The sequence below is a fragment of the Bos indicus x Bos taurus genome, chromosome 22, assembly GCF_003369695.1.
Source record: "Bos indicus x Bos taurus breed Angus x Brahman F1 hybrid chromosome 22, Bos_hybrid_MaternalHap_v2.0, whole genome shotgun sequence".
NCBI lineage: Eukaryota > Metazoa > Chordata > Mammalia > Artiodactyla > Bovidae > Bos > Bos indicus x Bos taurus.
Window position 1 is genome coordinate 45,449,393 of NC_040097.1, and position 14,770 is coordinate 45,464,162.

The 14,770-nt window shown below is 42.7% G+C and overlaps 1 protein-coding gene across 4 annotated transcripts in view; it reads left to right on the plus strand.

Annotated features, from left to right (window-relative positions):
• ANO10 (anoctamin 10) overlaps positions 1–14,770 on the plus strand; it is a 228,247-nt gene that overhangs the window by 158,112 nt on the left and 55,365 nt on the right. For 2 of the 4 annotated variants that reach the window (XM_027522171.1, XM_027522170.1), the window contains exon 12: positions 14,021–14,137. The exons of 1 other annotated variant lie outside the window; for it this stretch is intronic. In XM_027522171.1, the coding sequence (XP_027377972.1) occupies positions 14,021–14,137 (117 nt within the window). Of the gene's footprint in view, positions 1–14,020; positions 14,138–14,601; positions 14,642–14,770 lie in introns of those variants that run through there. One more of the 4 variants, XM_027522172.1, reaches the window with a different exon arrangement.

The window sequence follows — 14,770 nt, forward strand, 5'->3', positions numbered from 1 at the left end:
ATCTTTCTCTGTCCTTTCACTTTCATCATATGTGTTCTCATATCTAAAGTGAGACAATTAGAGCCAGTGTGTAGTTGGATCTTTTTTAATCCACTCAGCTTCTCTATGTCTTTTGATCGGGGAATGTCTGCTTACCTTTAAAGTAATTACTTGTGGTAACAAAATTATTATTGCAATTTTATTCATTGTTTTCTGTATGGTTACAGTTATTTTGTCCTTTTCCTCTCTTGATGTACTCCGTTATGTTTTGCTGATTTTTTTGGTAGTGTCTTGGTTTGATTTCTTTCTCATTTTTCTTATATCTGTTTTCTATAGGTATTTCTTTGTGGTTAACATGGAGAATGCATAAAAAATCTTATAATAGTCTATTCTAAAAATGATTAAAAAAGAACTTCAGTCATGTACAAAATCTCTACTCTTTTATGTTTCCCCTCATTACACAATTTTATAGTTATAGTTATTTTAATGAATTTATCCTTTAAATTCTACACCAGAGTCAAAAGTGATACACCACTACTGTACACTGTTTTTGTCAATGTTTTACCTTCACAAGAAACTTTTATATTTTTATATACTATTGTGTTGCTGTCTAGCACTCTTTCATTTTAACTTGATGGACTCTGTTGAGCATTGCCTGTAAGGAAGATGTTGGTGATGAATTCCCTTAGCTTTTGTTTATCTGGAAAGGTCTTATTTCTCTATCATTTTTGAAAGATAGTTTTGCAGGATATAGTATTCTTGGTTGGCAGGTTTTTACTTTCAGCCCTTTAAATATGTCATTTTAGTCCCTTTTGGCCTGAATTTTTCTCTGCTAAGAACTCCTCTGATAATCTTATGGGATCTTCCTTGAACATGACACGTGTCTTGCTACTTTTAAGATTCTCTCTTTGTCCATTGACAGTTTTATTACAGTGTATCTCAGTATCAGATTCTTTGGGTTCATCCTAGTTGAAGTCTTTTAAATTTCTTGAATTTGGATGTCCATTTTATTCCTCAGATTTGGAGAGTTTTTGACCATTATTTCATCAGATAAGCTCTCTGCTTCTTTCTCGCTCTTCTCTTTCTGAGATTCCTACGATGCACATATTGGTCTTCTTGCTGATGTACGTTGTTGTTCAGTCGCTCAGTCATGTCCCACTCTTTGCGACCCCATGGACTGCAGCATGCCAGACTTCCCCATCCTTCACCATCTCCCAGAACTTGCTCAAACTCATGTCCATTGAGTCAGTGATGCCATTCAACCACCTCATCCTCTATTGTCCCCTTCTCCTTCTGCCTTCAGTCTTTCCTAGCATCAGGGTCTTTTCCAGTGAGTTGGCTCTTTGCATCAGGTAGCCAAAATATTGGAGCTTCAGCATCAGTCTTTCTAATGAATATTCAGAATTGATTTCCTTTAGGATTGACTGGTTTGATCTCCTTGCTGTCCAAGGGACTCTCAAGAGTCTTCTCCAGCACCACAGTTTGAAAGCATCGTTTCTTTGGCATTCAGCCTTCTTTATGGTCCAACTCCACATCCATACATGACTACTGGAAAAACCATAGCTTTGACTAGACGGCCCTTTATTGACAAAGTAATGTCTCTGCTTTTTAATATGCTGTCTATGTTTATCATAACTTCTTTTCCAAGGAGCAAGCATCTTTTAATTTTGTGACTGCAGTTACCATCTGCAGTGATTTTGGAGCCCAAGAAAATAAAGTCTTTCCCTGTTTCCATTGTTTCCTCATCTATTTGCCATGAAGTGATGGGACCAGATGCCATGATCTTAGTTTTCTGAATGTTGAGTTTTAAGCCAGTTTTTTCACTCTCCTCTTTCACTTTCATCAAGAGGCTCTTTAGTTCCTCTTTGCTTTCACCCTTCACTGCCATAAGGGTGCTGTCATCTGCATATCTGAGGTTATCCATACTTCTTGCAATCTTGATACCAGCTTGTGCTTCATCCAGCCTGGCATTTTGCGTGATGTACTCTGCATGTAAGTTAAATAAGTAAGGTGACAATATACAGCATGGACATAACTCCTTTCCCAATTTTGAACCAGTCTTTTGTTCCATGTCCAGTTCTAACTGTTGCTTCTTGACCTGCATACAGACTTCTCAGGAGGCAGGTAAGGTGGTCTCTTATTCCCATCTCTTTAAGAATTGTTCAAAAAAAAAAAAAAGAATTGTTCAGTTTGTTGTAATCCACACAGTCAAAGGCTTTTGTGTAGTCAATGAAGCAGAAGTAGATGTTTTTCTGGAATTTTTGTGCTTTTTCTGTGATCCAACGGATGTTGGAAATTTGATCTCTGGTTCCTCTGCCTCTTCAAAATCCAGCTTGTACATCTGGAAGTTCTTGGTTCACACTGTTGAAGCTTGGAGACTATGAAACCTGGCTGATGTACCTTACGTATCACTTTTTTATAAATACTTACTTGTTTTATTTTTGGCTGTGTCAGATCCTGGATGAGGCGCATGGGATTTCGTTGCCATGTGCAGGCTTTCATCGCAGCACAGGCGCTTCTTTCTGCTTGTGCTGCTTGGACTCGTCAGCTGTGGTGTGTGGGCTTAGTTGCACCATGGCATAAGGGATCTTAGTTTCCCAACCAGGGAAAGAACTTGCATCCCCTGCACTGGAAGGTGGATTCTCAACCACTGGACCACCTGGCAAGTCCCTCCACTGTGAATCTTAAGCTTTCTTCATCTATCTTCTTTTTTTTTGCTCTTCTGACTCAGTAATTTCAGGTAAGCTGTCTTAGGGTTCATGGTTATTTTCTTCTCCTTGAGCAAGTTTGATGTTGAACCCATCTAGTGAACTTCTCAATTTAGTTATTGCATTCTTCAGCTCCAGAATTGGTTTAGTTCTCTATTTTTTTTTAATAGTTTTATCTCTTTGTTGATATTTTCACTTTGTTTATTCATCATTTTCCTGATTGTGATTAGTTTTTTATCTGTGTTCTCTTGTAATTCATTAAGCTTCTTTAAGATGATTGTTTTGCATTCTTTGCCATATAATTTATAGATTTCTGTTTATTTTGGGTCTTTTTTGAGATTTATTATTTTTCTTTATTGTGTCATATTTCCCTGTTTGTGTTGTTGTTAAATTTTGCTGAGATTTGGGCACTTGAAAAAACAGCCACCTCTCCCAATATTTACAGACTAGCTTTGTACAGGCAGAGACCTCCATTAGTCAGCCCAGCTAGAAATTCTGGGAATGTCTCAAACCTTTTCTGGAGATGGTGTCTTTGCTAGATTCGTTCATATAGTTTCCCAGTTAGAGAAGTCTGCTTGTTATCTTTTTTTTTTTTTTAATTAATTTTATTCTATTCTCAAACTTTACATAATTGTATTAGTTCTGCCAAACATCAAAATGAATCCACCACGGGTATACATGTGTTCCCCATCCTGAACCCCCCTCCCTCCTCCCTCCCCACACCATCCCTCTGGGTCGTCCCAGTGCACCAGCCCCAAGCATCCAGTATCGTGCATTGAACCTGGACTGGCATCTCGTTTCATACATGATATTTTACATGTTTCAATGCCATTCTCCCAAATCTTCCCACCCTCTCCCTCTCCCACAGAGTCCATAAGACTGTTCCATACGTCAGTGTCTCTTTTGCTGTCTCATATACAGGGTTATCGTTACCATCTTTCTAAATTCCATATATATGCGTTAGTATACTGTATTGGTGTTTTTCCTTCTGGCTTACTTCACTCTGTATAATAGGCTCCAGTTTCATCCATCTCATTAGAACTGATTCAAATGTATTCTTTTTAATGGCTGAGTAATACTCCATTGTGTATATGTACCATAGCTTTCTTATCCATTCATCTGCTGATGGGCATCTAGGTTGCTTCCATGTCCTGGCTATTATAAACAGTGCTGCAATGAACATTGGGGTACATGTGTCTCTTTCCCTTCTGGTTTCCTAGTGTGTATGCCCAGCAGTGGGATTGCTGGATCATAAGGCAGTTCTATTTCCAGTTTTTTAAGGAATCTCCACACTGTTCTCCATAATAGCAAATGAAGCAACCGACAAACAACTAATCTCAAAAATATACAAGCAACTCCTACAGCTCAACTCCAGAAAAATAAATGACCCAATCAAAAAATGGGCCAAAGATCTAAATAGACATTTCTCCAAAGAAGACATACAGATGGCTAACAAAGACATGAAAAGATGCTCAACATCACTCATTATCAGAGAAATGCAAATCAAAACCACTATGAGGTACCATTTCACACCAGTCAGAATGGCTGCGATCCAAAAGTCTACAAATAATAAATGCTGGAGAGGGTGTGGAGAAAAGGGAACCCTCTTACACTGTTGGTGGGAATGCAAACTAGTACAGCCACTATGGAGAACAGTGTGGAGATTCCTTAAAAAACTGGAAATAGAACTGCTTGTTATCTTTTGAAAAAAGGGTTTGTAATCTCTTGCTCCCTCTGGTGTCTAACTTTAGTATTGCAATTTCTCTGGTATTTTCAACAATCTCTCTCTTGTTCTCATTGCCCCCGCCCGCCCCAGGCACGCAAAGTATGAAGGATCCTCTCCAGTGCTCTGAGTCTATTGAGACAGTAACCAGTTCCTAGGGAATTCCTTTGATAGGATGGAACATTGAATGTATGTTTCATTTCTCTACTCTTGAAGGAGAAGCCGAGAGTAGATATTTTCTCCCACTTGTGCCAAGTCTTTAGTAGGAGTCTGGTATGACCTTGGTCTCAACTTTCTTGGGCCTGGCAACCCCACCCAAGGAGCTCTCCCAGAAGACGACATGTTTTCTTTAAAGGGCAAGTCTTTGGCTTTAGTTCAACAGTAGAACTTGCGGTTTCTCTGTTACAGGGTGGCATGATTTTGGTGCTCTCGCAGGAGAAGATGAGCACACATCTTTCTACTCTGCCACCTTGAACCAGTCTCACAAGGTGGCATGAGAAAGGACCTCCTATGGCCCCAGGTTTTCTGAAGGCAATTCTTTAATGCATTCACTTTGGTGCTAACTCCCTGCCCCAATCCTTTCCTTTTGTGAGGCTGAATCCCACGTTGGTTTTCTTCTGAGTCTCCTTTGGGAGGACCTGCCTTTGTCTCAGGAGACTTGAGCAGCACTTTCCACTCCATAAGCCCTATATCCAGAAGTTCTGGCAAATTGTCTTGCTTTCCAGTCTTGTTCTTTTTAGATTATATGTTTTGTCATTTCAGGAGACCCTGGGGAGGTAGGATAAGACGTGTGCATGCTTGATCTACCATTTTAAAATGAAAATCACTGAGTTTTTTCCCCTTAAGTGCTTGATTCAATAATTTTTTCTGTTTCATTAATCATTTATTAATTGGCACTTGGCATTTAATTTATCTGATGATGAGGAGAGGATGCTTTTTTGAAGGACTTTCTTTTATTCAGTGGGCTTTGAATGAAAAGAGGTAACCTGGCAGACCTACCTCTGTAGAAATCAAATTAGCTTTACAGAATTCCAAGAATTTATCTCTATTTGCATTTTCCATGTCAGCAGACACAGGGTTTGGGGCACACTGCTACAAACACAGCTGCTACTATCGATCATATTATGAATTTTCTAGTTTTTATAAAAATGGTTCCACTTGCTCACTGTGCATCTGGCTACTAGACTCCCAAGAGTCTGACAGCCCTGCAGTGACCACAGGTGAGCAACGTGGCGATGGCAGAACTTTACCGCTGGCACCAGATAGTGCGTAGCTTCTGACTGCCAACTTTCTCTGGTCCTGCCTGTTCCTTTCCCAGGAAGATACGCTATAATCACTGTTTGAAGCATGTTGTTACGGGTCGCCAACTCCTTTGTATTGGTTAGTTTCAGCATTCTACCCATTGCCCCACCCTACCCTCACTTTTTCTTTTTTCCTTTACTTTGTTTAGAATAAAGTTTGTGAGTTTCATTTTAAAGGAAGATAGTTGGCAAAGAATCACAATCATGGCCCACAAAATGTCTTCTCTTTTCACAGACAGGCTATGAAAATCCAGCCCAGCTATTCATTTCGAGGGTGTTTTTCTTCAAATCTGAGCAGATTTATATTTTATCTTAGGCTTTCTTTTATTTATGAAAACAAGTAAAAATAGCTAAAATGCTTTTTACAATTTTTTTCCTCTGTTCAGTTAGCATAAAATAGTTCCCAGCCTTGAACACATTTTCTGTGGGAAAAATATAAACGAGATTTTAAAAATTGATCTTTTGAAACACAGTGCTATAAATGTTATTTAGGTTTCTAGGCTAGACTACAAAAGCTTACTTAATCTATCATGATGCTCATCTTGAATTCTGGATCCTGGTATAAGAACTCAATAAGAAGAAAGCGAGGTCTAATTTGTCCTTTGCTGATCATTCAGACAATGTGGGTTGCTCTCTGCTTCTTTCTTTTTTTCTATTTGTTTCCAATAAGGAATGATTTGCTTTTCTCTCTTCCCCACAATGAATTTTTTTAACTTTTTATTTTATATTGAAATATAACCGATTAACAGTGTTGTGATAGTTCCAGGTGGACAGCAAAGGGACTCAGCTCTACATGTACATGTATCCATTCTCCCCCAAACTCCCCTCCCATCCAGGCTGCCACATAACCGTCTCTGCTTCTCTCTACCCCTCTTCCTTGAAGCTGGTTCCGTGTGTGGAAGTTCCTGTGGTGGTGCCTTCCGCATCCCACTTCCTAGCACTCATGGTGTGGTGGGTGGGGGGCGTATACAGTGAGAGAGAACGTTTGCTGTGCTGTGCTTAGTTGTACTTGGTTGTACTTAGGCCGACTCTTTGAAACCCCACCGACAGTAGTTCGCCAGTCTCCTCTGTCTGTGGGGATTTTAAAGGCAAGAATACTCGAGTGGATTGCCATGCCCTTCTCCAGGGGATCTCCCCAACCCAGGGATCAAACCCAGGTCTCCCACTTTGCAGGCAGATTCTTTACCAGCTGAGCCACCAGGGAAGCCCCAGAATGTCTGCTAACTCCAGCCAATTAAATTAATAATTTGTGAATGGTGGTGCTTCTTAACCCTCCCAGAGTATTTTCACTTTTTAAAGATGATATGCATTAATCTAAATAAATCTGTAATAGGTGGAACTTCTGAAACTGTAGCCAAGTGGGGGAATAATCGATGTTCAGAAGATTTTGAGAGATAAAGTGAAAGAAGGCCACCATCAAAGCAATCTGGCCCTGCAGCAGTGCACTCTGTATTTGCACACTGTACGAATGCACAGTGATTGCTGTCTCCAGCTTCCTGGGCTCGAGATTAAAAGCCAGACTCTCTGAGCTACAGGTTGTGTGGTTTGGGTCTATTTACTGGGCACGTGGGCAGTGGTGACCAGATGGGTTAGGAGCCAGGTGGGGCCCGTGTAGTTCATCTGTTACATGAGGAGTAGAATCCCTGTGTTCTTTTCCACGTAAATATTTTTTCCTGCACAAAAATAATGCATATCTGTTAAAGACTAAAGATAAAGAGATCGCCCAAAGTGCCACCATCCAAACAAACTTTCATTATGGACATGTTGATATTTTTTCCAGTCTAGCTAAAAGAGTTGGCATTTTTATTTTGTTCTTTGAGACCCTTCCCCCCCCCCGCCCCCCGCCCCCCGCTGAGGACTGTGATTACCTGTTTTGAGGAAAGGATATTTACTGATGATTTGCAATTAGTTCTGTGAAAGAAAAGTGAGGACCCTACATGTGATTCTCACCTGTCCATCCTGGTTTTAAGTATTAAGTTGCATATCCTAAGCAATAAATGCCTTTTAAATTTCTGTGGTCTCAAACGTATTCCCTTCAGTACTGTTGACACTCATGGTCACCCATCGCTCCTCGCCAGGGACCGTGCAGACTCCCTGTTTATGGCTAGCCTTCACCTGGCACTCATCCTGGCTCTGTTCCCTGGGACTCCTTCCAGGATCTTCAGCTTTGACCGTGCTCCCCTCTGCCCCAAAGCCTCTCTCATGTTGAGGACTTACATCTTTAAAGAGCAAACCCCCGGCCAGCCCAGGCCTCCCTCCAGATGGGCCCTGGGCCCTCAGCCCTCCTTGACAGGCAGACTCTCTGAAGCCTGTCGCTGGTCCCTCCCTCCTCCAGCCTCACCCGCCAGGCTCTTCTCAGCCCTCTGAGTCTTGCCTCTGTGACCACTCCCACCAGGGCCACCGGAGGCTGCTGCTGGGTACCCCAAAACTTTCTTCCTCAGGCTTCGTGTAAACTTGACCTTCCAACACCCGCCTTGACTGGCTTCTTTCTCTCCGCTTTGCGTGCGTCTTTCCGGAGCCGCCTGGTTTCTGCCTGCCCCCGGCTGCTGCTCTCAGGCTTCTTGCTGACCCCTCCCCTTTGCCTGTCATTCATGTTTCGGTTCCCAGCTTCCATCCTCCGCCGTCGTCTCACTGCATCTCATCTGTTCTCCTTCACCGCACAGCCTTGGGCAACTCGTCCATTCCCGTGGCTTCATCGGCCCCTTGCCCACACATCAGTGATCCCAGATCTCTGCCTCCAGCCCTCCCACGAACTTGAGACCTGTCTATCACACCGCGTGCTGATGTCTATCTGCATTTAGACACTCCCCCAGATAGCTAAAAATCTATAGCCCGTGCAGACCCCTCCTCCCCTTCAACTGCCCCTCATCCTGGGCTTATCATTTGAGTGCACGAGTCCCCTTAACTTCTGCTGACGAGCCCCCCAGTGATTCCTGGAGCTGCAGCCCCACTGCTCTCCCGCACACTCCAGTGTCCCTGCTGACTTGCCTGCACTTGCACACTTGTTCACTCCCCCCACCACAGCCAGAGAAGTCTGATGGAGTCATCTGCATTCATGCCTTCAGCTCCGCCTCACTCCTCTGCCAGGTTATGCAGCTCCCGTGTCACTTGGCTTCCGGTTGCCTCTACAACCCCTCTCCCCTCAGCACCCCCAGCCCTTTATGTGTGTGTCCTCTCTCTGGAAACACTTCAGCCCCCTTCTCCTTGCTGAGATAATTCCTTCTCATCGGTCAGGTCTCTGCTCAAACTCACTTCCTTCAGGGAATCCTCTCTGACCTAGTGAAAGTTGGGATTCCTGCTGGTCTAAGTGCCCCTGGTCCCAGTGTAGACCCAGCAGTAATACTCCCACATGGCAACGTGGTGGCCTGTCTTTACTCATCTCCCCACCTAGACTGGGAGCCAGAACATCTCTTTTGCTGCAGTGTTAAGGACACTTAGTCGTGAACAGAGGGGATACACCCAGGGCTGCCTCCTTGTTGGCTTTCGGTGGTGCCGGGGGCCAGTGAAGAATGCTTGGCTGTGTGGCTTGTGGAGGCTCTTCAAGAGCGTGACCCTGGAGCTGTTCAGTGGGAAGTTAAAAGCTTGAAATAAGTAGGTCTACTGGGAACCTATGCTGAAAATATAATTCTAAAGAAAATGATTTCTCTGCATATGGGCTTTTAAAAGCATTTTTTCTAATAGGGTATTTTTAGGAAAGTACACTGTAGAGTTGCTGTTCAGCTGCTCAGTCATGTCCAACTCTTTGCGACCCCATGGACTGCAGCATGCCAGGCTTCCCTGTCCATCACCAACTCCCGGAGCTTGCTCAAACTCATGGCCACTGAGTCTGTGATGCCATCCAACCATGTCATCCTCTGCTGCCCTCTGCTCCTGCCTTCAGTCTTTCCCAGCATCAGAGTCTTTTCCAGTGAGTCGGCTCTTCACATCAGGTGGCCAAAGTACTGGAGCTTCAGCATCTGCCCTTCCAATGAATATTCAGGGTTGAATTCCTTTAGGATTGACTGGTTTGATCTCCTTGCAGTCCAAGGGACTCTGAAGAGCTTTCTCCAGCACCACAGTTCAAAAGCAGCAAATCTTTGGTGTTCAGCCTTCTTTACTGCCCTACTCTCACATCCATACATGACTTCTGGAAAAACCATAGCTTTGATTATATGGACCTTTGTCAGCAAAGCGATGTCTCTGATTTTAATATGCTGTCTAGGTTCATCATAGCTTTTTTCAAGGAGCAAGCATCTCTTAATTTCATGGCTGCAATCACAGTTCACAGTGATTTTTGGGGTCCCAAAAAATAAAGTCTTACTGTTTCCATTTTTACCCTATCTCTATGCCATGAAGTGAAGGGACCAGATGCCATGATCTTAATTTTTTGAGTTGGGTTTTAAGCCACCTCTTTCACTGTCCTCTTTCACTTTCATCGAGGCTCTTTGGTTCCTCTTTGCTTTCTGCCATTAAGGTGGTGTTATCTGCATATCTGAGGTTATTGATATTTCTCCCAGCAATCTTGATTCCTGCTTATGATTCATCCAGCCTGGCATTTCACATCATGAATTCTGCGTATCAGTTAAATAATATACAGCCTTGACATACTCATTTCCCAATTTTGAACCGGTCCTTTGTGCCATGTCCGGTTCTAACTGTTGCATCTTGACCTGCATACAGGTTTCTCAGGAGGCAGGTAAGGTGGTCTGGTATTCTCATCTCTTTCAGAACTGTCTACGGTTGGTTGTGATTCATACAGTCAAAGCTTTAGCTTAGTCAGTGAAGCAGAAGTAGATGTTTTTCTGAAATTTTCTTGATTTTTCTATGATCCAACAGACGTGGGCAGTTTACTGATCTCTAATTCCTCTGCCTTTTCAAAATCCAGCTTGTACATCTGGAAGTTCTCAGTTCATGTACTGTTGAAGCCTCAGTTCAGTTCATTCCGACTCTTTGTGACCTCATGTACTGCAGCACTCCAGGCCTCCCTGTCCATCACCAACTCCCAGAGCTTACTCAGACTCATGTCCATTGAGTCGGTGATGCCATCCAGCCATCTCCTCTGTCATCCCCTTCTCCTCTGCCTTCAGTCTTTTCCAGCATCAGGGTCTTTTCCAATGAGTCAATTCTTCACATCAGGTGACCAAAGTATTGGTTCAACATAGGTCCTTCCAATGAATATTCAGGACTTATTTCCCTTAGGATGGACTGGTTGGATCTCCTTTTAGTCCAAGAGGTTCTAAAGAGTCTTCTCCAACACCGCAGTTCAAAAGCATCAATTCTTCAGTGCTCAGCTTTCTTTATAGTCCAACTCTCATATCCATACATGACCACTGGAAGAACCATAGCTCTGACTAGATGGACCTTTGTTGGCAAAGTAATGTCTCTGCTTTTGAATATGCTGTCTAGGTTGGTCATAGCTTTACAGTATGAAAAGACAAAAAGATAGGACATGTTGAAGCATAGCTTGAAGGATTTTGAACATTATCTTGCTAGCATGTGAAAGGAGTGCAATTGTGCAGTAGTTTGAACATTCTTTGGCATGGCCCTTCTTTGGGCTTGTAATGAAAACTGACCTTTTCCAGTCCTGTGGCCACTGCTGAGTTTTCCAAATTTGCTGACACATTGAGTGCAGCACTTTCACAGCATCATCTTTTAGGATTTGAAATAGCTCAACTGAAATTCCATCATCTCCACTAGCTTTGTTTGTAGTAATACTTTCTAAGGCCCACTTGACTTCATGCTCCAGAACGTCTGGCTCTAGGTGAGTGACCACACCATCACGTTTATCCGAGTTATTAAGACCTTTTTTGTACAGATCTTCTGTGTATTCTTGCCACCTCTTCTTCATCTCTTCTGCTTCTGCTAGGTCCATACCATTTCTGTACTTTATTGTGCACATCTTTACATGAAATGTTCCCTTGGTATCTCTAATTTTCCTGAAGAGATCTTTAGTCTTTCCCATTCTATTGTTTCCCTCTGTTTCTCTGCATTTTTCACTTAGGAGGGCTTTCTTATCTCTCCTTGCATTGTTCATTTAAGAAAGCTGTCTTCTCTCTCCTTGCTATTCTTTGGAACTCTGCATTCAGATGGGTATATCTTTCCCTTTCTCCTTTGAGTGGTTCACTATAGAGAACCCCAAAGGTTGTTGCTATGTAAGTGTGTTAACCATGTTAAAATGACCTCCTGTTTTAACTAGTATTGTCTAATCAATATCAAGTTCTTTTCAATTCAAGAGAGTTTTATGGACATTTCATATGGAAACCCGGAGAAGGCAATGGCAGCCAACTCTAGTACTCTTGCCTGGAAAGTCCCATGGGCAGAGGAGCCTGGTAGGCTGCAGTCCATGGGGTCGCTAAGAGTCGGACATGACTGAGTGACTTCACTTTCACTTTTCACTTTCATGCATTGGAGAAGGAAATGGCAACCCACTCCAGTGTTCTTGCCTGGAGAATCCCAGGGACGGGGGAGCCTGGTGGGCTGCCGTCTATGGGATCGCACGGGGCTGGACACAACTGAAGCGACTTAGCAGCAGCAGCAGCAGCATATGAAAACCATGAGGACCAAGGTCTGTGGCAGCCTTTCCCGGTCTCCCAGTAGCTGATCCTGGTTCCCAAAGAAGAGTTGACACATCTCATAAGTCCCCTGTGTGCAAGGGAAAACCTCGGCAGGGTCTTCTTTCTCAGCAATTACTACTGAGACTCCAAAGAAGAGAAAATGGGGACAGACTTGTTAGGAGAAATGGAACAGGGCCCATGCCTGGATCATGGTGGGGCTCTGGCAACCTGAGGGCACACCACGCCATTTATAAAAAATAAAGGCGATTTCCTGCCTTAATTCTTCTGCTAAAGAGGTTAAGTCTTATATAAAATTATATCTCAGTAGTCCAGTGGGATGAAATAATGATACAGTATAGCTCTTTCTGAATTATTCATTTCTTATTTGTAGATTATATCCAGGTTCCTGTTAATTCACTTGGTTCAGAATTGCAACACATGATGTCATCTGTTTTATTTCCTTGTTTTCACATTCCAGACACCTAGTCAGTATCTTCCAATGCCTTCTTTGATCATGACAGTCACATTTCAGAGAAGACTACCCTTCCCTAGTCCATTCCAGACCTCCTATTAATGCCAGGCAGTCCCCGGCCTGCCCTGGGCTTCTGCCGGTTTTCAAGTCTTTGTGTTGAATTATTGCTTGTTCTGGCATGATGCTGATTTCCTCCATTATTTCATGCTTCTCCCAGGAGATATCCACATGTTATTATCCTTCATCCCTCATTTGAAAATATCACAATAAAGAAATCACTTATTTTTTTTAAACTGTCTTTTCTGCTAATTATTCAGTGCCACATATCTTAGAGGCTGTTCCCTCTCCTTCAGTGGTTTTCTTCATGCCTAATACCTACCTTGAATTTTTATTTTACAGCCTTTGATATTTACTAATTCATGCCATCATCAAAGAGGCAACTTTATTCTTACAACCATTCAGGTTTCTGTGGGTGTTGGCCCTGGGTCACAAGATGATGGCAGCATTAGAGAAACACTGAGTCGAGGCTGCACGTCTGAGCAGCAGACTTAGCAGAGGAAGCGGTCCCTGCTGGCTTATTTCTGCAGAGAAAGAAGCATAATCACAAACCTCATATGATTATTTTAGAGAACCTCTATATGGCGTTGGTAGAGAAGAGAAATAAAATAGCCAGGTTCTAAGTTTCCCGTGTTGTAAAGAGAGAGGACATACTCTACCTGTCTGTATTCTGCCTCACAATATATGGAGCCTGCAGCATAAAGTAGTACATTAGTCAGTTAGCTCATCAATACTTATTGATTGTCATTTCATGAAAGACACTGCAGCAGACACTGCTGGGGCAGCAGAGGACTCAAGGCCCCTGCTGTTTAAGGCACATGCATGTTTCATGTAACTCAGCCTGAAGCACAGCACAGCGGAGGGTGTGGTTACACAGAGAGAAACATGTGAGTGCACATGTGGCACCCTAAATATACTGGGAATTAAGACACAAATAGAAGAATGCATTTTGTGGTAGACTTTTTAGAACAAACTTCATTTTTCATTGAGCCTAGCATATGGTATCATTGTAAGGGAATAACTGGTTTTAAAAGAAGAAAGCAAAGTAAGTCAGTAATGATTGAGTGGCCACAGTAGGGTGAAATGAATAGAAGTTACGGGCCTGGTTGATCTGTGGCTCATCACAGGCCAGTAGTTGGAAGTGACCCAAGATTAATGAGCAGGATCGCAGTGTTTCGGCGCTAACTTGCCTCCTTGCCCACATGGTCCAGGGTGTCCCGGCAACGTGTGCTTGTTCTTCTTTTCAGCACATGCTCCTGGCTTTGAAGTTCATCCTTGCATTTGCCATACCTGATAAGCCACGGCATATCCAGATGAAACTGGCCAGATTGGAATTTGAATCTTTGGAGGCGCTCAAGCAGCAGGTAAGGGCAGCTGTCCTGAGAATAAGAATGTATTCTTTAGCAAATGCCAGGAGACATAAATCAGAGAATTGCTGCTCAGCACTTCCTGCAGCCTTGAAGTTAACCAGTTTAAGTAAGTATAGAAGATTCCAGTTTATTTTCTTTCATTTGTATTTGGATATAGTTGACAATCAATTGCATTCGTTTCAGGCGCACAGCAAAGTGATTCAGTTATACACACACATGCATCTGTGCTTTCTCAAATTCTTTAAGTTCTTACAGAATAGTGAGCACACTTCCCTGTGCTACGCAGTATAGTTACGTATTTCAGATATAGTAATGAATGTATTTCAGCCCCAAACTCCCTATTTACCCCTCCCCCATACCTTTCCCCTTTGGGAACCGTAAGTTTGTTTTCTATGGTTATGAGTCTGTTTCTCATTTTTACAAATAAGTTCACTTGTGTCGTTTTTTTTTTTTTTTAGATTACACATATAAGTGATACCACATGATGTTTGTCTTTGTCTCACTTACTTCACTCAGAATGATAATCTCCAGGTCAGTCCATGTTGCTGCGAGTGGCATTATTTCATTCTCTTTGATGGCTAAGTGAGACTCCATTGTGTGTATGTACCTCAACTTCTTTATCCATTC